The sequence below is a fragment of the Syngnathus floridae genome, chromosome 3 (assembly GCF_059516105.1).
Source record: "Syngnathus floridae isolate MCC-2025c chromosome 3, RoL_Sflo_1.0, whole genome shotgun sequence".
Lineage (NCBI taxonomy): Eukaryota > Metazoa > Chordata > Actinopteri > Syngnathiformes > Syngnathidae > Syngnathus > Syngnathus floridae.
This window is the reverse complement of record NC_142415.1, coordinates 1,246,341-1,269,771: the sequence shown is the minus strand read 5'-3', so window position 1 is coordinate 1,269,771 and position 23,431 is coordinate 1,246,341. Positions and strand designations below refer to the sequence as shown.

The 23,431-nt window shown below is 44.2% G+C and overlaps 1 protein-coding gene across 14 annotated transcripts in view; it reads right to left on the bottom strand.

Annotated features, from left to right (window-relative positions):
- Positions 1 to 23,431, bottom strand: part of tpcn2 (two pore segment channel 2) — a 145,515-nt gene that overhangs the window by 60,241 nt on the left and 61,843 nt on the right. For 13 of the 14 annotated variants that reach the window (XR_015857511.1, XR_015857502.1, XR_015857503.1 and 10 more), the window contains 4 exons: positions 23,076 to 23,148; positions 14,227 to 14,326; positions 14,067 to 14,132; positions 13,899 to 13,963 (listed from right to left, as the gene is read on the bottom strand). Coding sequence is in view for 1 of the 14 variants with exons in the window: in XM_088371121.1 (XP_088227247.1) it covers positions 13,899 to 13,963; positions 14,067 to 14,132; positions 14,227 to 14,326; positions 23,076 to 23,148 (304 nt within the window). In the remaining 13 variants the exon portion in view is untranslated. The remainder of the gene's footprint in view (positions 1 to 13,898; positions 13,964 to 14,066; positions 14,133 to 14,226; positions 14,327 to 23,075; positions 23,149 to 23,431) is intronic. The other variant, XR_015857506.1, reaches the window with a different exon arrangement.

Below are 23,431 nucleotides of genomic sequence, written 5' to 3'. Positions count from 1 at the left end.
CACTAAAACCAGCAGACACAGAGACAGCTTCTTCCCCCAGGCTGTCGCTCTGATGAACTCACACCACTCTTAGAGTCTCAGAGTCATTACTGTGCAATAACATCCCGCTTTCCACACCTTTTTTGTCTACACTGTTTGTACTATGTGTCCTCTCTGCATCCATTGGAGCCTGGTCTCCTAGAAGAGGGACCCTCCCATCTGTGGTCTTTTCTCAAGGTTTCTCATTTCCCCTAGCTGGAGTTTTGAGTTTTTCCTTGCCCTCTTGGGAGTTTAAGATCAGGGGATGTTTGAGAATATCTTTCGTTCTTCACATGTCCTGAGTGTTGTTGTTAGTCACCTAAATGTTGAACAGAGGCTGTGATTTACCGAAGTCAAATTCCTTGTTTGGCACACTCAAACATGGCGAATAAAAAACTCTTGACTCTTGACTCTTATTCACTTGGCTCCTGGTTATTTTGTATCTCATCAGCATTCTACGCACACACACATGCATGCACACACACACACTGGTACTCTTGAGAATCATTCACAAAAGAGTACCAGATTGGTGCTCATGTATGAGTAGTCATAGAACGCACTTCGAGTAAACTGCTGAACCACTTGCTTTCTTTTGCTTCTTCATGCAACTATGGATCATTGAACACAAGCACTTTTTTTTATAAAACTGAAAATGGAAAAACAATTGTGTTGATGTGTGACCCTCATCAATATAAATAAGTTCAACTCTCATTGATGTAGCTGGTAGTGATAGCAATGTACAACTGTTTTTAAAGGCACGGCTCTCATGGTTGACTCATTTAAACGGATGGTTCATTTTTCACTTACTAGCCCAGATTATGTATTTTTTGACCAGGAAAATTGGCTATATGACTACTTCAACATTTCACAAGGATTTGCTGTGACTGATTTCTGTGAAATGAGCAGCCTCTCTTCAGCTAAAGTGCCCTGTCGGGGTGCGTTCAAAGACCACTCACAGTCAGAAAACTCATCAACTGCACCAAAAAGCAATGAGGAGTATGTGAGCACATTGCTAGGGCATACGTGGCAGCAAAAAAAGCAGAAATTAAAGCAATGAAAAAAGTGTTCATTTAAGAAAAAGTCACACACCTTGACATTCGTTTAGTCGGCAAACTTTTGTGATGAAATCCATCCATCCATCCATCCATCCATCCATCCATCCATCCATCCATCCATCCATCTTCTATCGCTTCAGGTCGCGGGGCAGCAGCTTTAGGTGGGACGCTCAGTGTTAGAGTGTTGTTTACTCTAACTTATTTGCAAGAACCACATGTGAGACCGTTTGGCCATTTTACACCTGCAAGCGGAGAAAGCCATCAGCACCCTGAGTGGTACAGAGGTGCTTGACAGAAGTCTGACTAAGACCTCTTGCAAAGGCATAATTATTGAGAGAAAACAGGGTGGGGGTGAGAGTGGACAGGTTTGGTGAACCCCCGGCCTCTGGTCAAATCAGAGCAGGGGGTGTTTTATGACGTTGGGGGTAACAGAACAACTTTGATTGCTTCCTCTGCAGCTAGTCAACCAGTACAGGGGTCTTAGCACTTTGTTTACGATGTTGTGGGAACGAACAGAACAAGTTTGTTCCTCTCAGCAACTGGTTAATCAATATAGTCTACATTACAACATAATCACACAAGATAATCTATCAACCCTAACATTTCCCTCCTGTTAATCATATGAGTATGTCACCCTCATCAACAAACATAAGCAAGAAAATATAATGAAGATAAAAAAACAAAAAATAAAAAACTGAAACAGTACATCATTGTATCCATTTGATTTGATTTTTGATGGTCAAATCATCAAGTTTCTGTAAAACATGGTCAGCTAAACAGCATTATCGCAATCTTCTTTCCGCAGCGCATTAAAGTCATCACATTCGACACGCCTGAGATGTTGTATTTGTACTTGTGCTTCGGTAGAAGACTTCAAACATGGGATAACACAGGTCGTAAATAAGCACAACAATTCCAGTGCACCAAACACAGGGGTCACACATTTCAACAGCATTAGCCACCAGGCGCCAGAGAGTAGTCATAAAAAGAAATTTCATTGATGTGGGACCTTGTCCTCCGACATGGCCTGCTGTAAGTTCCTCAGTGAGTTCATGGCGTCGTTGATGTGAGTGTCATTATTTCCTGGTATGTACGTGCAACAGGAAGTTCCAATAATGTGGCACACGCCACCTTGCTCTGCAGTCATCAAGTCCAGAACTACCCTGTCCTGCAAGACCATTCGTCCAATAGCCAGAATCTCTGCTTTGTCCATCAGCAAGCGATACACAAAAGATTGAAAATAATAGTTTAGTGTCTCTATGAAGAATGACTGTCTTCCAACTCTGATCCAAGGAAATAGGGCATGAACGATTTCGTCTCTGACGAACCATACTTTATGGCTGTCTGGGACATTCGTACCCCAGCCGGGATCATGTGGTTCAAAGGTCGTGATAGCCCTGCGTCGACGTCCAGGAGAGTTGTGTGCCGTTGTCATCCGATGATGCTGTATCTTCAGGTGTGGTCTGTTACTCACACTGGTGCACACACTCCTCTCCAGTTGGCGGGCAACATCGGACAAACCTTGTGACCACAAAGCCACCAGCCATGTTGGTCGGAGAGGCCTCACCACTTGAAACAGCCCTCCTATCCTGGCACTCAGCGGTGACGTCCAAAGCTCCCATCCAGTTTCCTCCTGGAGGGTAGTCGTCCTCAATGCATTTGTGGGTTCCATTTCCTTGGATGTAACACATGTAGTTCAATCCAGGTGGCCTTTATGTATAGGCCACTTGTGGTATCGTTCGTCCTTTAACAGACATTGAGATTAATCCAGAAAAGATGATCACAAGTTTCCTTCTGTGAGTCCAGGGCGGTAGGAGTAGCATCACTGAGTGTGATAGCATGGTGTTGGCATCCAACTCCTCCCATAGAGGCCATACATTCCGCTTCAGTAATGTTCATCACTTTGCCCTCCAGGTGAACTTGCGTGGAGGAAGGGGGGAGTTTGGAACACACATGGCACCCCTCCTGTGTAGGATCTCACAGTGAACTCCACACCGGTACCAAGTGTTGGTTTCAAATGGGTTTTCTGGGGTCCCATTACCAGTCCTCATGGTTTTCCTCATGTGACCATTTTCTGATTCGGTTGACTTTGTCAATGGGTCTATTCGGATGAGTCAATAGACCATAGCACGCTCCAACCACAACGCAGCAGAGGATCCACCTGGCATGTGGAGTCCCCCTTGCTACTAGGTTGGCAGAGACAATGGTATATCCCATCGCCTGTCAGAGTGGGGATCGCTGAATTCTTCACTGACATTGAGATGCACCACCCTAAATGATGGATTCCCTTTGTAGTCAGAACTTCCCCACCACTCCAAAAATAAGGGTCCAGCACTCTCTGTAACTTGCAGTGCCTGAGGTGAATCCAGCTGGGCCTTCCAGCAACGTTCAGTGCAGCGGGGGTATCAACAAGACTTGGAATGGTCCCTCGCACCGTGGCTGGCCCAGTTTTTCCTTTTTACGACCTTGATGTCGACCCAGTCTCCTGGCTTGATGGAGTTGTTGACCTGTGGGGAAGAAAGATCAAACGGCAGTAAATTTGCATTTGACATCTTTCAGTTTGAGTGCTCTGATCATGCTATCGGCCAAGGACTGTTCTTCATCTGCTTTTTACTAATCTTGTATCATTCACCAATCAATTTTATTGCCCTTTTGAACTGGGCAAATAAGAATGTTTGCAAGAAGAGTCTGAGTACTAATGATTACTCCTGACCAAAGACAGGGATGAGAATGGCAGATGTAAAAAAACACTGAAAAATAGCCAGGGGTCTGTGGGGGCAACCGGGAGTATGGGGGGCCAATGATATATATATATATCAGCTTGTCTGTTTCCCTGGCACGATCCTCATGCTGGCGAAAACTTTTGCTGAGTAGGCCCTAGATCTATCTAACTAAATAGCTCGTCTACAAGTGATGAAAACCCAATTGCAAATTCACATTGTGCCGGTGTAAAAACACTAGTTCTCCGCTTAAGTTAAGTTAACAAGTGGAAATGTAACGAAAGTAGTGCCAAAATGCTGCAGAAAATAAGGCGGATGTTGTCGCATCACTGCTGCCAATGAGTTAGGTTTACAGAGGCAAGCAGATTTCCGTACTCACAGCTTAACTAATTTTGCCTTGAGAAGTGCCAAGCTAATGTTGTCCGGCCAGCTGGCCGACCGCTCCCCTCCATATATATTAAAAAAAACATTTTCAACGGATTTACACGATTCACGAAAATGATATTTTCGACGGAAAAAAACACGGAAATCCGCGGATCCGCGGAAAATTCTCAACCCTGCCAAAGACCATTTATGACAGGGGCTCTACCATTTATTGCGTCCTGTTTTAAAGGAGAATCTCTGATTTTGGTTGGATTTGGACTGGTGGAATGGACGTTAAGTCTTGTATCATATGGTTCCTTAGCCCACAGTTTGTCAGGAAGCTCTGCTCATTCCTCCTCCTTCTTATCAGTCAAACAAATGTTGATTAGTCAGGAAAGCACTTAAATGCGTGCCTTTCCAACAGCTACATCACTTCCTCATATCTTCTTTAGTCACTTTTCAATCATCTTCCGATTGTTTACAGCAAAAGTTTGAGAACATTTTAACTTAATGGTGTGATGCCAAATGTATTAGAAAATCCATATGTCGTAAAGTGTTGTATTAATTACTATCTTCCACTATCTGTCCTACACTCTCCCTCCATTTGAGGCTTGGCGACACCCATGCCTCACACCTTTTTGGAAGGATGTGTCCTTTACTAAATTTGATACTATCATCATTTAATTTGACGTTCTTTCCAAAACACTTCTTTGTTTTCCCAGTTCACACATCTTTTACATGTGTTACTGGTTCTCCAGTTTTTTTTTCTCTTCCTATTTTTTCCTCTAGGTAATTATCAATCTAAAAGCAACCCTTTTTTTCTCTTAGCATTTAACTTGCTCAAATTCACTCTTTCTTCACAGTTGTTCTACTAATTTTCCTATAGTAGTCTCCAACAACTTCAACCATTCAACCTGTGTTTTCCTTTCATCCAGTCAATCATTCGTCCTTGCTCATTTTCATCTCGCACACAGTCTCCAAATAGGAGCCTTTCCATAACATATTGGTCTCATTCTCTTCAAGCTCTTCACACAACATTTTCAACTCACGTTCTTTATCCTAATTTTTCCTAAGGTTCCTGATAGAACAATCCACCAATCAAAATAAAAAACTCAACACGAAAGACTGCGAGCAAATTAATCAGAATTTTTTCTTCGTTTTTAAGTTTAACTAACTCAATCTCTTGGGTTTAAAGTCCCCCCAAAAGTCCCAATGATCATCATCACACATATCTGGGTGTGGTGAAATTTGTCCTCTGCATTTAACCCATCCTGATGTGATTTTGATCCATCCCCTGGGGGAGAGGGGAGCAGTGAGCAGCAGTGGTGCCGTGCTCAGGAATCATTTGGTGATCTAACCCCCCAATTCCAACCCTTAATGCTGAGTGCCAAGCAGGGAGGCAATGGGTCACATTTTTACAGTCTTTGGTATGACCCGGCCGGGGTTTGAACCCACAACCTTCCAGTCTCAGGGAGGACACTCTACGACTAGGCCACTGAGCTAGTAGGTAGTTTAACTCACATGCAAAAGTCTGTATAGTCTTATAACACAACCAATCGATTTTCCTCTTAAATTTAGCATTGCAATGTCTTAAATTCACAATTTTGCATGTTCTCTCTTTCTTTTGAATTTCTCATCAGGGCGAGACACTAATGTGCACTAGTGTGGACCAGTTTCTGCCCACAAACAGATTTCTTTCTTTTCCTCTCTTTTTTATTTTTCAAAATTGTTTCTGTTTTGCGGTGCATATCGAAAATACCAGTCTAGCAAATTTCTTTGCACACAAGTTTAGCCAATTTCATTTTAACACATGGGGTAAAATGACTAAAATGACTAAACATCAATGATTCGTCACAGGCTGTCCATTTCCTGCAATCGATCACGAAGCTGGTCCTCACCCACATACGCGAGCACCGCACATTCCAATTCTCTATTTATCCTCTAGAAGCAATTTGTATTTCTTTACCACTTGATTTGCAAATTTTAACTTCAGTGTGCACACATAATTTGATCCCTGGTCATATCTCTTGTATGGACAGGAGTTCTAATAATCTGACAATGAAATGTTTTGCTATTATATGGGGGAAGGCTTTAGGTCTTTTAAATCTGGATACATATTTTGCATAGGAGCGTAAAGCTCCTCTTGCTGCTCTGCAGCCTTGAGCTGCGGCTGGAACAGTGCACCTGGGCACTGTGGCCTCATTGTCGTTCAGTCTAACAAACACTTGCGGCTTCATCACTTTTCATCTTTCGAAATCCTTGTCTCTTGAATTTGTTCTCTTCGCTCCTGTGACACTTTCCAACACTTTCTAGCACATTTCAACTTTCCTTCTACTCCATACTTTTTCTTCTACTTTGGCATGTATCACATACAATTAAGAAATCTACTTGCCATGTACTTCTCATCTCCTTCAAGAGCTCCTTTATTTGGAGATTTACAGTTTCAAATCCCTTCTTAATTTAGTATTTTAGGTTTTTACAATTTTTTTTCTGTTTTCTCTGTTTGAGGATCCCAAATGCAGGTTTAAATTGACCTTTCAACAAATCACTAGCCTGTGTTATTGCCGTGGGTTATTGCTAGTACTGCTTTTTAGTCAATTTATTCTACCAGTCACACTCTCACCCACACAAGTTTTTTTCCCTGCCAACGCGAAGTACTCTTTAGAAGAGATACCTCATCCAGAGGGGGACTCTACATCACCCCCTCCCCGGGACTTCAGGACACCAGTCCTGTTACCTGTGTCCTAGTTTTTTATTATTTTTCCTGCCAGCGTGAAGTCCTCTTAAAAAAGAGCTGCTTCATCTAGAGGAGGACTCTACAACACCCCTTCCTTCCCTGGGAACTAACAACAACAGTCCTGTTACCCAGCCCTGCCAACGCGAAGTAGTACTCTTTAGAAGAGCTACTTCATCCAGAGGAGGACTCTACAACACCCCCTCCTTCCATGGGACTTAAGAACCTCTGTCCTGCCTGTTTACTAGTACGTTTTTCCGTGCACTTTAACGTTTTACGCGTTTCACATCAGCACAATCGCACAACTTTTAGGCTTTTTACTTACTTGCCTCTTGGTTCGTTGCACTTCTGGATCCCGTCAATCCACTGTTGTCAGACGAAGGCAGACATAAGATGCTGGCCCAGCGAAGAATTTTCTTCCCAGGTCTTTCTTTACCAGGTCCTCCTAATGGACGTTGGCCTGTCGACAGTGTGCAGCACGTCCTCCTCTGTCCATCAGTAGCGGGCATGTTGGAATCCGGGTCACGGCACCAAAATGTTAGTGTTGTTTACTCTAACTTACTTGTAAGAACCACACATGAGACAGTTTGGCCATTTTACGCCTGCAAGTGGAGAAAGCCATCAGCACCCTGAGTGGTACAGAGGTGCTTGACAGCAGTCTGACTTAGACCTCTTGCAAGGGCATATTTATTGAGAGAAAACAGGGTGGGGGTGAGAGTGGACAGGTTTAGTGAACCCCCGGCCTCTGGACAAATCAGAGCAGGGGTGTTTTACGACGTTGGGGGAAACAGAACAACTTTGATTGCTTCCTCTGCAGCTAGTCAACCAGTGGAGAGGTCTTAGCACTTTGTTTACGATGTTGTGGGAACAAACAGAAGACGTTTGTTCCCCTCAGCAACTGTTTAATCAATATAGTCTACATCCCAACATAATCATACAATCAAGATAATCTATCAACCCTAACACTCAGACTTCCCTCTCCCCAGCCACTTCGCCCAGCTCATCCTCGGGGATCCAAAGACGTTCCCAGGCCAGGTGAGAGACATAGTCTCTCCAGCGCGTCCTGGGCCATCCCCGGGGTCTCCTGCCGGTGGAACATGCCCCGAACAACTCCCCGGGAGGCGTCCAGGAGGCATCCTGATAAGATGCCTGAGCCACCTCAACTGGCTCCTCTCAACGTGGATGAGCGGGGGCTCTACACCGGGTCCCTCCCTGATGACCGAACTTCTCACCGTTTCTCTAAGGGAGAGCCTGGACACTCTGCGGAGGAAACTCATTCCGGCCGCTTGTATGCGGGATCTTGTTCTTTCGGTCACGACCATAGGTGAAGGTAGGAGCGTAGATCAACCAGTAAATCAGAGTCTGCATCACAGCAGATGCTGCATCTGTCGATCTCACACTCCATCCTGCCCTCGCTCGTGAACAAGACCCCAAGATACTTGAACTCCTCCACTTGGGGCAGAATCTCACCAGAGAGGGCATTCCACCCTTTTCCGACTGACGACCACGGTCTCAGAGTTGGAGGTGCTGACCCTCATCCGGACCGCTTCACATGAGCGAGACGCTCCAGTGAGAGCTGGAGATCACGGCTTGAAGAAGCCAACAGCACCACATTGTCTGCAAAAAGCAGAGATGCAATGCTGAGGTCACCAAACCAGACACCTTGAACGCCTCGGCTGCGTCACGAAATTCTGTCCATAAAAGTTATAAACAGAACTGGTGAAAAAGGGCAGCCTTGGCGGAGTCCAACCCTCACTGGAAACGAATCCGACATCCGTGATACAAGGACTGAACCGCCCTTATCAGTTGGTTCGTCATCTCGTATCCCCGAAGTACCCTCCACAGAACTCCCAGAGAGACGCGGTTGAACGCCTTTTCCAGGTCCACAAAATACATGTGGACTGGTTGAGCAAACTCCCATGCACCCTTGGGGATCTTGCCGAGGGTATAGAGCTGGTCCACTGTTCCACGGCCAGGACGAAAACCACACTGCTCCACCTGAATTTGAGATTCAACCTCCCAAGGTACCCTCCTCTCCAGTACCCCTGAATAAAGCTTACCAGGGAGACTGAGGAGTGTGATTCCTCTGTAGTTGGAACACACCCTCCAGTCCCCCTTCTTAAAAAGGGGGACCACCACCACAGTCTGCCAATCCAGAGGCACTGTCCCCGATGTCCACGCAATGTTGTAGAGGTGTGCCAGCCAGGACAGCCCCACGACATCCAGAGCCTTTAAGAACTCCAGGCAGATCTCATCCACCCCTGGGGCCTTTAACTATCTTCGACCCCAGAGATCGGAGAGTCCACCTCAGATTCTCCAGGCCATGCTTCCGCAATGGCAACTGGGACAGGCTCATGTATACCACTGTGTTAAATCGCCTTTTCTTTTAACAACACTCAATAAATGTTTGGGAACTGAGGACACTAATAATTAGAGCTTTGTAGGTGAAACTATTTCCCATTCTTATTTGATGTACAGTTTTAGCAGTTCAATAGTCTGGGGGTCTTCGTTGTATTTTACGCGGAAGTGACCCCAAATAAACCGGAAGTGACCTCATCTTGACCAGAAGTGCCGCTAATCAAACCGGAAGTGCCTAATCAAACCGGAAGTGACCAAATCAAACCGGAAGTGACCTTATTTCAACATTAAGTGCCCTAAATAGCTACATTTTAGCTAACTTTTGCAATTTTTGTCCGATTAAACCCGTTTCAACATTTTGACCCCAAAAGTGAACCTCCTGAAGCTGTTTTTTTTCCTTTTGTTCCAAATTTCAAAACATTTTGGCGCAATTTTCTTTTAATTCCCATTCATTCTCTATGGGGATTCAAGATTTGCTCTAACTTCTACATTTTTTAACCGTTTCAACCCGTTCCAACTTTCAACTGTTCATCTTTTGCCTACCTATTCCACAACCTCCCACTTACCAAAAATTCCAAACTTTCAAATTTGAAATTCAACCAAATTCTCCAAAATTTAGTATTACACTTCTATTTTCCACATTTCTCAAGAAATTCAACTCATTTCAACATCATTCGGCATCATTCCCCAAGAAGTGATTCAAAGTCTTCGCCTTCACACGCAATTTCTCCAGAAATTGCATTTTCTAGTTATTCTATTTTATTTTCCACACTTTTTTGTCCTGCTTCTTCTTCCACATAGTTCATCCGATTCACTCCGTTCCACTTTTGACGTATTCCAAATATTCACGAGAAGAGCGCTTCCATTTTTCCCATTCAGAAAATTTTCCGTTTTCGCGAAATTCGCAAAATTACGACAAATTTTTCCCCATTCATTCTTAATGGCACAAATCGACATTTCACATTTACGTTGTTCCATTTTGAAATTCACATCATTCAGCACATTCAAATCACATTGGGAAAGATTCTCGACATTCCCAAAATTGCCAAATTTAAAAATTTCTCGTTTTCATGTTTAAAATTTTGACAAAATTTCACAAAATTTTGTTTTTCACCTCTAATTTCTGCATTTTTCAACCGATTCAACCCATTCCAACTTTCAACTGTTCATCTTTTGCCTACCTATTCCACAACTTCCCACTAACCAAAAATTCCAAATTTGAAATTCAACCAAATTCTCCAAAATTTCGGTTTTCTACTCTAATTTCTACATTTTTCAAGTAATCCAACTCATTTCAACATCATTCGGCATCATTCCCCAAGAAGTTATTCAAAGACTTCGCCTTCACGTGCAATTTTCCCAGAAATTGCATTTTCTAGTTAGTAATTGAATTACTTTTTAAATGAAAGTAATTCCTAGGGAAAGTAATTTTTGCATTACTTTTTCAAAAACGTTCAATGATGTAAAATAATTCAGATTTTTGAACAAATGTCAAGAGTTGCATAGTGTAGAACATAGACCAGTACTTCATTTGACTTAATATTTTTTGAACAACAATGTAAAATAAGCATAACATAAATAAATTGTTACACAACTTCCAGACAATTGTTCACATCAGCAGGAAGCACAAACTGCACACTTTTTCATTTTTTTTAAGGCAACACTCCTCTGATGAAAGGGCAAGAAAGGTTACGGCATGGAGTGGCTGACAATCCGCAATATGGTAATGTAAAAAATGTTGCATCATCGTAAAGTCCAAATACTGAAAGAAAGAAAAAAGTACAAACATACCAAATATGCCAAGTTCCTCACTTAAAGTCCCCCAACCCTGCTCCTATTTTGCCCCGGTATGTGTCTGCATGTGGGTACATGTGTGTGCAGTTTGACAAATGTGTAGTTCATTATCATTATGGTAGTGGCATGATACGGGCTAGTCCTTATCATGGACGGAAGTTGGACGCTTCCACCACCACGAGTCTCCACTACCTTGCGAGCATGCTGCAAGATATGTCGGAAGTTACAGATCTGGGATCTCTTGCTGACAGGGCTCTGTCCACCCAGCATGTGAAGTCTGGATTCGGAGGACAGCGTAGATTAATTACTTCTGTAGTCAGTGTGCTTAAAGGCAATTACCAACAATGCGTCATGGAACGCAGGTAGGACACGTACAACATCACGGCCATCTACTGCATCCGTTTCTGTCTCCGGTTGTCTTGACTTTGCCATGGCACTGGATCTTGATGGTCTCGGATGAGAGAGTGAGGCTGACGTTCTGCGCAACTCTCTCTCACTTTAATCCAGTGCTTCTCAATTATTTTCTGATACGCCCCCCCCAGGAAGATGTAAACGTTTCGCGCCCCCCCAACTCTCAGCTGCCACTGTAAATAGTATCATTTTTCTATAAAATTATTATAGGTACACCTCTGCATAACCTTGTATCCTTGTTAACATTAAAGAAAAGAAAAAAGAAAGTAATATAGATCAACTTACAATAAAGAATAACTTTATTATATTATATTATTGTATTATATTATATTATATATTTTTTGTCTGTAACAGAGAAGACTTAAAGAGCATCAATTTGTCCGAAACTTTTTTTAAAAAAATCACATTTTTATTTAAACTGCAAACACTGGATCAAGGTACATTCTTTGACCATTTGATATTGAAGAATATAATTAAATGAAATCAATAAATAATAATAAATCAAATTCATCAGCAACATTAACTCAGGAGCACAATATGACAAACATTTTGACCAACAAAACAAAAATTAAAACAATTTGTGCTGATTTTTTGTTTTCACTCAGCAATTTGGTATGCCACTTTCTATATTGCTAAAAGTGCTCGCTGGTTTACTGAAATAGCACTCACAAAGCGGGACGATTGTTGGCAATATTTAGCACGTTTTCGCTGAAAAGACTCAAGCGGCTTATCAGCGTGATTGGGGTATAATGTCTTTAAGTGCCGCCCTAATTTATCTGGCTTCATGCTGTCCGCTGCTAACATTTTTAGACACAGTAAACATACCGGTCTTTCCTCGTCTCCCACCGTAGTAACAGTGAAGCCAAGCGCTACATACGCTTCGTCATATTTCCTCGTCTTGGCTTTCGGGTGACTTACGTTTGTCTCATTATCTGCGTCCCTCTCCGCCTTTCTTTTCATCCCTGTCAAATATTTTTTCATTGTGTTGCTGAAGAGTTTGTTCGTTGAACTTTTACATCTCCTGCTCTGTGCTGTGTGCTCTTGTTTGGTGCACAAATACCGTAACTCCCTGCGCGCCCCACTATTTGAGAAGGACTGCTTTAATCCAAGTCTAGCGCAAATCATGACCATCCCAAACCATCCTGTGCAACCTTCACAAGTCCTATGGCAATGGGCAGTGTGGCGAATCAGCGGGTGCGGATACACTGGGAGCGGACAGTCACAGACCTACACACAGGCGGCTCAGGACATGTGGTTGCCCTCTCCTGGAGCGAAGCAGCAGTGGAGTTCGGCAGCCCCTTGGGTGTTTGAGCATTGAGCCCCTTTTCACTCGAGGGGCTAGAAAAGGTGCCCTAAACCCAGATGATGTCAACGGCAAGTCCTACAAAGAACTGGATGCCCTCATTGCAGCAGTCCCACAATCAGAGAAGCTATTGATTCTTGGGGACTTCAGCGCCAGAGTGGGGACAGACCATCAGAGCTGGGAAGGAATCTTTGGAAAGCATGGCATCGGCAAATGCACCAGCAATGGTTTATGCCCAGCATCTACACTCTCTTACAGACAACACAGGTCAGATGGGCTGGACATGTCGTGAGGATGCCTGACTGCTGAAACAGCTGTTATACGGCGAGTTATGCCAGGGCAAACGGACAGTGAGAGGACAGAAGAAACGCTTTAAAGACAGCCTGAAAGCTTACCTCAGAGACCTCAGCATCGACACCAATAGCTGGGAGATGCATGCTCTGGACCGCCCCAGCTGGCAATGCAGGCTCACAACTGGAGCTCGTGCAGCCGAAACTCGAAAGAGAAAATATGCTGAACGCAAGGCCTAAACTGCCGCCATTACAATGACTACACCCACCCACCTGTGTCCCACATGTGGGCGAGATAATGTATTTACTGATTCCAGTTAATTCTCTGGTGATCCAAACTACTATTAAAAGAAAAAGAATGAAAAACTACCAGTTTTGCCAACTCATTGTTTGCAAAATTCTACTTTCTTGTACAGTGGAGGGAAAGAGGGAATGTATTGTAGTGAGCATGTTGGCATGACTCTTGACAACATTTTCGGTTTCTAACTCTGAACATATGAATAATTCATTGCCCATCCCTGACTTACTCCATGGGATGTCTGACTGCACCAGACCTTGGACAGCGGTTCGCTCTAAGGGTTTTTGCAATATTTTCCAAAAACAAAGCATATCAGTTCGAACATCAAATATTTTGTCTTGGGAGTGAATTAAATTGAACATGGCTTGGATATGATTTTCAAATTATCAGATTCTTTTTTTAATTATATATTAAAAATTTTTCCAACTTCACCTGAATTGGAGTTTATAGCTACAGGTCATATGAACTGGGCAACTTTGAGGATTGCGAGGGCCTCAAATATTTTATTCTGTCCTTTCGAGAGAAGTCGATCATACAGTGTAAGTGCGACTTACTAGCAAATATCCTCTGAACTGGTTGTAGATAATGGCTGTCAGTAAATTCATCAAGCAATATGTTCCTGGAAGGAAACAGATAATTAGACATTACATGATGAAACACAAATTTTGTTTCAAGAAACAGGTAAATATTGAACTAAAAGAGACAACGACAATACATCTTACCAATAACACTGAAGGAGACAAAGAAAATGGCATATCCTCTGTTTAGGGAGTAGGCAGGAATCATCACTGCACAAAATCAGAATATTTGTAATTAATAAAAAATAAATGGCAATTAACTAAAAACAGTAATGTGTGAAGAGGACAGTGTTGACTGAAATACCATCTGGGTTGTTTGCTGTAGTGAGCAGCACTAGCAGGGAAGTAAGTGAAGTAGAAAGGTTTCGAAAATACAGTTTCCACTCCTCATTCTTAAGTGGATCCTGAACCAAAGAGGGACAGCGTTAATAACAAAATGAGCCATTTATTGTGTATCATGAGCATATATGAAAGGTGTTCCATGAAGGGAAAAAGCTCAAAAAGCTGACAGAGCTCTACATTGCCCAAAGAACCCCGCCCCCCAGCCAACCCTGAAACTCAAAGTCAAAGTCAAAGTCAAAGTCAGCTTTATTGTCAATTTCTCCACATGCCAAAGACACACAAAGAAACCGAAATTTCGTTCCCCCCTATCCCACGGTGACAAGACATGGCTCACAACAGACAAACAGTAAACAAGTATAACAAAAGCGTGCTGAATAAATAATGAATAAATAACACAACAATAAATAAATAAATAATTAATTAAGAGGAGCGTAAAAACGCGTACAGCAGACATTCCCGAAAATAGCGCAACAGTGCCGCACGCTACGCAGAAGGGGGTAGCGAGTTCAGGGCCCTAACAGCCTGGAGAAAGAAGCTGTTGGCGAGTCTGGTGGTGCGGGAGCGCAGGCTCCTGTACCTCTTCCCAGAGGGCAGAAGGTCAAACAAGGAGTGAGCCGGGTGACTCACATCTCTGGCAATCGAGGTTGCCTTGCTCGTTCGTTAGGGAAACTCGTTACCCATTTAGAGGTCAGACTAAGAAATTCTCATTGATTTTTTTTCTCTTGATTTCCTGGTTATTAGGGATATAAATAAGAAAAAAATACATGGCAATTATGCGCTTTGGGTGCAAAATATGCCATGTTCATGTGAGACGCAAGGTTTGTTCTCTGCTTACTAACCCAACTCAATAAACAAAATTTTGATTAGTATTCTGTAAAAGTATGCCCAACACCACAAAGACACACAGCAAAGGCTTAGTAAAGGCACGGTAGTTGTGGCTAAAGGCATGGAGGGTAAACTAAGGAATTGTTCACAAGACTGGAATCTTTAATTGAAGCTGTGAGCGCACAACTGCTGTAGCTGGAAAAGAGGGTTGTGGTAGTTGAGCAGCATATAGCTACCAAAGAGGTTGTATCAGGTTCCTGAAGTAAGCAAGAGATGCGTTGGCGTTTGCTAAAAAGCTACGACCAAAGGTGGTAACTGAATTCCGGCTAACAGAACCTGACGTTGGGATTTGTTGGGCACACAGAGCGTTAATGCCTAAATCAAATGAAAATGACCTACACAGTGAAGGAACAGATAGACAAGAGGCAGATCTACTTTGATAACGACTACTCCCTGGAGCTAAAAAGGAAACACACCCAGGTTGTGTAAACATAGAGCAGAATTCATTGCGTGACGTACCCATGTCAGTCAGTGTTTTTGAATAAACGGTCCGAAAAGAAATAGGAAATCAAGATTGTATAGGTAACACACTTTAAAATTATGGTCAACAGTGCAACAAATAATTAAAGAGACTGTGGCCTCTTTGAAGGCTATACAGATTGGTGGAAACCTGAACTTCCCTCCCTCAGTGACAAATATCACCTTTGCAAATTGGGTGAACACCAATTAGAGTTAGTGAACAGTTGTGTTGTAACAATTCCATTCTCCTATGCCCAACATAATTTTTCTTTCGCCTTAAATTACAAATTTAGATATTTTCGGATTACAGTAATCCCTCGCCACTTTGCGGTTGACCTATCGCGTCCTCGGTGCATCGCGAGTTTTTATGAAAGCAAATATTGCTGATATATTCGGTGCAACGCGGCTTTTTGCGGCGTCACTTGGAGTGTGGGGCTTTGTCTGCCCATATGACTTTACAGCACACAATTGACCAGTAGAGGAAACAATGGGAACATGTTGATCGCTATATTTGCCGCTGATTGGCTTAGAACTGCTCAGTTCTAATCTCGCTTTATTTCAGCCTCCCGCAGTCGCGAAGCATATCCAATCTTCTACTTTGTTCGCGTCAGCAGAATTGGCAGCATCTCTGATTTCCACTCATTTTGTCAGGTACGAGGCAGGACAACCAAATGCAACACGGGCTCACACAAAGTTTAAAGGAGACAAGAAGGGCTGGAATGACTACAGAGCAGGAGAGCAGAGCTCGCATCATACATCATCTAAGCAGAAGGGCATCGCACGCTTTTGGAAGCTATTTAAAAATTATTTAAATATAAAATAAAGTATTTAAAAATAAAATTAGGAATGTGTTGTAAGGATGCCCTCGCGCTGGGCCGTGGGGGCGCATCAGCCGGCCAGCACAACAAGAGCAGAGCAGAGCTGTGACACCTTTACACTTTAAAATGTTTTAAAAAGTGTTTAAAATACAATAATATATTTAAAAGTACAATACAGTATATAAAAATAAAATTATAAAAGTCTTGTGCAGATGCCCTTGCGCTGGGCCACCTTTCTACTCACGTGTCCCAAAGAGATCTATTCTAATAGAACTGTGAGGTGGACGTACTAACCAGTGCTCCATTGTGCCGCCAACTAGTACTACATTGTAATAGATGAAATTGGTCGGCGTGAACGTGCCTTAGACGTGAAATTGTGTGATAGCACGACATGGAACTCTATACTGCTAAACCATTGATCCATCTGAGCCCAGTTATTCAAAATCCGGTTATTTTTTAAAAACTACTTAAGAGGCTTTAAATCACCGTTAATTTTAATGGTCTTTGTACTCATCTGGTTGCCGCCACACACGCTGGACACCATCTGAACCAAATATGTTTATCTTGGTCTCATCAGACCACAGGACATGGTTCCAGTAACCCATATCCTTTGCATGCTTGTCTTCAGGATATAGATATGGGTTACTGAAACCGTCATGGTCGATTTCTAATATAGATTATTTTTCAGCCATATGACCCAGTCTTAATAAGCACATTATTTTTTTTAAATAAATTTATTTAATCTTTATATTGGCCAGTTTATTTCATTTTTGGACCTTGATTGATTAGTTATTGAAATATAAGCCTGACTCAATGTGGAGATAGGATTCAGCTGCTGTTCAGTGGAGGTGCAGGTCCGTACCAACTTAAAAAAATAAAAAATAAAGTTCCTAAACTATATGCCTTAACACTTTTGACAGAAAGCTGAAACATAGCAGTTTTTCAAAATAACAAATAAATAATCACTTAATTGGTTTTATCGTGTTTTATAAGTAAAATATAAAAGATACTAGCCGTTTCTTCTTTCATTATTTTTTCACTATACGCCCCCTCAGAGGAAAAAGTTTGGACACCCTTGCAATACAGCACTTAACTTTTGTCTTGTATTCAGTTTTTGATCTGAAACCCCAATCAGTGCAGGGGAGAGTGGCCTGATGACCGGTTGTGCTGACTGGTTTGCTGAAGACATAGTGTGTTCAGGACGAGGTTTTTGCCCCTCGCAATAGCTCGGTTTATGGTAGAAGTGAGGAAAACATCTTTATTCTGACTGACTGCCAATAACTGTGTCAAAACCCACGTCTTCAAGGCAACAAAGACAACATGATGCAAGAAAAGACAAATATATTACCCCATCCATAACTGCTGGGTGAGAGACCTTGTACTGAAGTCCGCCACACAGACCCCCCCCCACCTAACGCCCAGAAGCAAACTTAAAACACATGAAAAAAATATCCACAGGGTCCATGAGACGGTGCAGAGGCACAGATTCAGTTCAGTAGGCAAGACGTAGACAACGATGCGCCCCGATGGATTACGTGTGCGCAGCGTCCTATGCACCCTGTTGGGGTAGATGAAGATAGTGTGCGTCTGCACCACGGGGCAGGTACGGCGGAGTTCAGCTATATCAGGGGTCCGATGAGGACGGGGGGGGCGGATCTCAACGTCAAAGTCAAAGTCAGCTTTATTGTCAATTTCTCCACATGCCAAAGACACACAAAGAAACCGAAATTTCGTTCCCCCCTATCCCACGGTGACAAGACATGGCCCACAACAGACAAACAAGTAAACAAGCGTGCTGAATAAATAATGAATAAATAACACAACAAATAAATAAATAAGAGGAGCAAAAAAGGAGCAAGTGAGAGTACAGCAGACATTCCAGAAAATAGCGCAATAGTGCCGTACGCTACGCAGAAGGGGGTAGCGAGTTCAGGGTCTTAACAGCCTGGAGAAAGAAGCTGTTGGCGAGTCTGGTGGTGCGGGAGCGCAGGCTCCTGTACCTCTTCCCAGAGGGCAGAAGGTCAAACAAAGAGTGAGCCGGGTGACTCACATCTCTCGCAATCGAGGTTGTCTTGCGGGTGAGATGGGAGGTGTAAATGTCCTTCAGGGAGGGGAGCGAAGCACCAATAATCTTACCAGCCGTATTCACTATGCGCTGCAGGGCCTTCAAGTTCTGTTCAGTGCAGTTACCACCCCAGACAGCGATGCAACTGGTGAGGACGCTCTCAATGGTGCCACGGTAGAATGTAGACAGGACTGCCTGAGGAGCACATGCACGCCTGAGCTTCCGCAGGAAGTACAGGCGGCGCTGAGCTTTCTTTGCCAGTGACGAGGTGTTTGCGGACCAGGAGAGGTCCTCACTGATGTGCACCCCCAGGAACTTGGTGCAGCTCACCCTCTCCACCACAGCACCGTCGATGATCAGCGGCAGGTGTTTTGTGTGACCCTTCCAGAAGTCAACAACGATTTCCTTGGTCTTGCTTACGTTCAGCAGGAGGTTGTTGTCCCTGCACCACGTGGTCAGAAGGTCAACTTCCGAGCTGTACCGAGTCTCGTCGCCCTTCGTGATGAGACCCACCAGAGTCGTGTCGTCAGCAAACTTCACTATGCGGTTGTCGCTGTAGGTCGCAGTGCAGTCATGCGTCAGCAGGGTGAAGAGCAATGGACTGAGCACGCAGCCCTGGGGGGCCCCCGTGCTCAGCGTGATGCTGGCGGAGATTTTGTCGCCAACACGCACCACCTGAGGCCTCTGACAAAGGAAGTCCAGTAGCCAGTTTCAGAGGGAGGTACTGAGGCCCAGCTCATTGAGTTTGCAGATGAGTCGCTGCGGCACAATGATGTTGAAGGCAGAGCTGAAGTCCACAAACAGCAACCTCACATATGAGTCCTTTCTCTCCAGGTGGGTGAGGGCCGAGTGGAGGGCAGAGCAGATGGCATCCTCAGAGGACCGCTTGGCACGGTACGCAAACTGGAAAGGGTCAATGGTGGGGGGTAGAACGGATTTGATGTGCTCCATGACAAGCCGCACAAAGCACTTCATGATGATGGGCGTCAGTGCCACGGGGCGGTAGTCATTGAAGCAGGACGCTGGAGGTTTCTTCAGCACAGGAACGATGGTGGCTCATATGTTTGGCTGCTGCAAGGAAAAGGGAGCAAATCTCTCACTGAAGGCACAGCCATGAGGAAGAGGACATGGCACACCGGCAGATGTTGACCACCTGTGTTCAACACAGCTAGAAGAACTGGCCCGAAATCCCGATGAGAAACTGCAGATGTCGGCCAAGTAGATACTTGTGTCCAACACAGGTAGTAGAGATGGCCAGATTGCCCGGTGAGGCGCGGGAGGTTGGATCTGGATGGCTTACCAGGGAGGCTGAGGAGTGTGACTCCTCTGGAGTTGGAACACACCATCTCGTCCCCCTTCTTGAAAGGAGGACTACCATTCCAGTCTGCCAATCCAGAGGCAATGTCCACGCGATGTATGGCGTGTCCGCCAGGACAGCCTAACATGCAGAGCCGTTAACAATTCTGGACGGATCTCATCCACTCCCTTGCCACCTCAGAGACCCCAGGCTCTGCGTCCATAATAGAAGACATGTCGGTGGAATTGAGGAGGTCTTCGAAGTATTCTCCCTACTGATTCACAATGTCTTTGTTCAGCAGCACCCCACAGTGTTAACAGTGCAGTGCTTCCCCCTCCTGGATGGTGGACCAGAATTTCCTCGAAGCCGTCCAGAAATCAATTTCTGTGGCCTCGCAAAATTCCTCCCAGGCCCAGGTTTTTGCCTCAGCAACCGCCTATGCCGCATTTCACTTGGCCATCGAGTCCCTGTCACAGGTCCCGGAGGCCGAATAGGCCAGATAGGACTCTTTCAGCTTCCCACCAGTGTCCACCAGCGGGTTCGGGGGTTGCTGCCACAACAGGCACTGACCACCTTACGGCCACAGCTCCAATTGGCCACCTCAACAATGGAGGCACGGAACATGGTCTACTCAGACTCAATGTCTCTCGACTTGACCGGGATGTGGGCAAAGCTCTGCCAGAAGTGGGAGTTGACACTCTTTCTGACAGGGGATTCTGCCAGATGTTCACAGCAAACCCTCACAATACGTTTGGAGCTGTCAGATCGGACCAGCATCTTCCCCCACCATTGGAGCCAAACCATCACCAGGTAGTGATCAATTGACCGCCCCTCTCTTCACCCAAGTGTCGAAAACAAGCGGCCGCAAATCCGATAACACGGCTACAAAGTCGATCATCGAACTGCAGCCTAGGGTGTCCTGGTGCACACATAGACACCCCTATGTTCGAACGTTGTGTTCATTATGGACAACCATGTTGAGCACAGAAGCCCAATAATAGAACCCCACTTGGGTTCTGAATTGGGGGGGCGTTCCTCCAATCACGGCCTTCCAGGGCTCACTGTCATTGCCCATGTGAGCATTGAAGTCACCCAGCATAGCGATGGAGTCCCAAACAAGGAGCGCTCTCCAGCACTTCTTTTAAGGTCTCCAGAAAGGATGTGTACTCTGAACTGCTGTTTGGTGCATTGACATAAGCAACAGTCAGGACCCGCCCCCCCCCACCTTGAGGCGGAGGGAGGCTACCATCTCGCTCACCGAGGTGAACCCCAATGTACAGGCGCCTAGCCAGTGGGCAATAACTGTGCCCACACCTGCTTAGCGCTTCTCACCATGGGCAGCTCCAGAGTGGAAAAGAGTCCAACCCCTCTCAAGAGGACTGGTACTAGAACCCAAGCTGTGTGTGAAGGCAAATCTAATTATGTCTCGTCAGAACTTTTCTGTCTGACACACCAGCTCAGGCTCCTATGCTGCCAGACGGGTGACATTCCACGTCACTAAAGCCAGCTTATATAGCTGGGGATTGGACTGGCAATTGGCCGTCACCCAGTTCACTCTGCACCCGACCGCTTTGGCCCCTCTCACAGGTGGTGAGCCCATAGGAAGATAAATAAATATAGAACACAATATTCTTTGAGTCTCGAAAAATCCGTCAAATGCTCTAAAATGACTGGCAACTCAGGAGTCGTCTTCTGAAAATGTATAGCATTGAATTAGTTAAACGATAACGCACCTCAACTTTAAGTCTTATTTTTAATTATAGTCGCCGTTAGAGTTGTGCTCACTCTAATTTATTTGCAAAATCCACACGGGAGAAAGTATGCCCTTTTAGCACTTGCAAGTGGAGAAAACGTTCGTCACTGTGCATACAGCGATGTTCGGACGAAGTCTGATTAGGGCCTCCTACAAGAGCATATTTATTGAGCGAAGCAGGGTTTGGGTGAGTGTGGACAGGTTTGGTGAACCCCGGTCTCTGGTCAAATCAGAGCAGGGGTGTTTTACGACGTTGGGGGAAACAGAACAACTTTGATTGCTTCCTCTGCAGCTGGTCAATCAAGCAGAGGATGCAACCACTTTATTTTACTGCGTTGCGAGAGCAGGACAAGTTTGGTTAATCATTGTAGTCTACATTTCAACATAATCATACGATCAAAATAATCTATCAACCCTAACAGTCGCTGATAGTTAGGGGTACACTTGCTTGACTTGTGCGTGAGCAGCGTAGAATCGATTCCCGCATAGTGGCGGTGTGCATGTGGGTGAAACTGGTTGTTCGTTTCTAAATGTGCCCTGCGACTGGCTGGTGACCAGTTCAGGGTGTAATCTGCTTTTGACTCGATGTCAGCTGGGAAAGTCATGAATGAATAAAACGAATAATGAATATAATGAATAAAAACTATCCAAATGGTTCAGCAGAATTTGAAAGAAGTTTTAGTTTGTAGGCTCTTTCCTGCAGCGAGTCATTTCCTTGAGTGGACTTTTACACTACTTTATCACATATTGTTTCGTATTACATTATGTAATTAACATTGCCTATTAAGCATCCACTGCAACCTGGTCGCACTGAAAAGGGCATCCTCCTATCTGCGGTCCCTTCTAATTTGTTTCCATCTTTGTTCATCCTTGCCCTCCAGGTGGTTAAGATCAAGGGATGTGTGAATTTATTTCGCCTGTGGGTACGTGAAGCCTTATGCGACTGTGATTAAGAGCTATATAAATCAATTTGACTAAACTTGAAATTAGGTGTCTCCACTTGTTCATTTGTGTATGTCAAAGTACGTCTGTAAAGTGATACAATATACAGGGGGTTCTAGGTTTACGACGTCGATTCTTAGATGACCATGTCAGCAGTTTCCACAATTAAGTTCAGGAATTTATTTGGAGGACACAGCCATAATTGGTGTATAACAAGCACACGCGCCATAGATAATAGAAGAACGCAGTTGGCTCCTATAGCCCGCACACCGAGCGTCGATGGCGCAGCCAGCCGGAATGATCAAACATGTCAGACACTCCGAGCCAATGGCTCCGGTGCCATTGGCAATCAACATATGTCCCCGCACACAAGGCGTGTGTGGCGACGAGGATTGGTAATAGGAAACGGCATTGGTAACTAACGTCTCGTGAGCCAGGCGTAAAGAAAAAAGTGCAGGATTCCAACATTTCTATGGTGCTATGTCAAAACATTATGTGAAACAACTCCATGGGACAGAAAAGGTTGGGGATCGTCACATAAGACAAGGGAGTTGTGTGATGAGTTTAGTGGAATATACTTACAATAACTCACCTCAGTTTTAGGAAACAACAACATGCCAATCATAGTAAACAGACAGAGATGAAGTGCCAACAGCAAAATGACACTGCAGAAAAAGGAAACTTGTTATAGTCATTAAAAAACCCAAAGGTAGAGTAGAGTTCAAAACGTTCTTGAAATTATATTCTATGTGCTCCCACCTGTCTAAAAGACCATTCTGATGAATATTGCATTTTTAGAATGTGAATTTAGGGGACACTAAAGTGGGCTGAACATTGGCATGATTGGTCTACATGTAAAAAGTATGTCAGCACTTAAATTTACGCCACTAATAGAATCTGTAGGGATTTGGGGGAATGAGATTTATGACAAAATGATCCACCCACTGT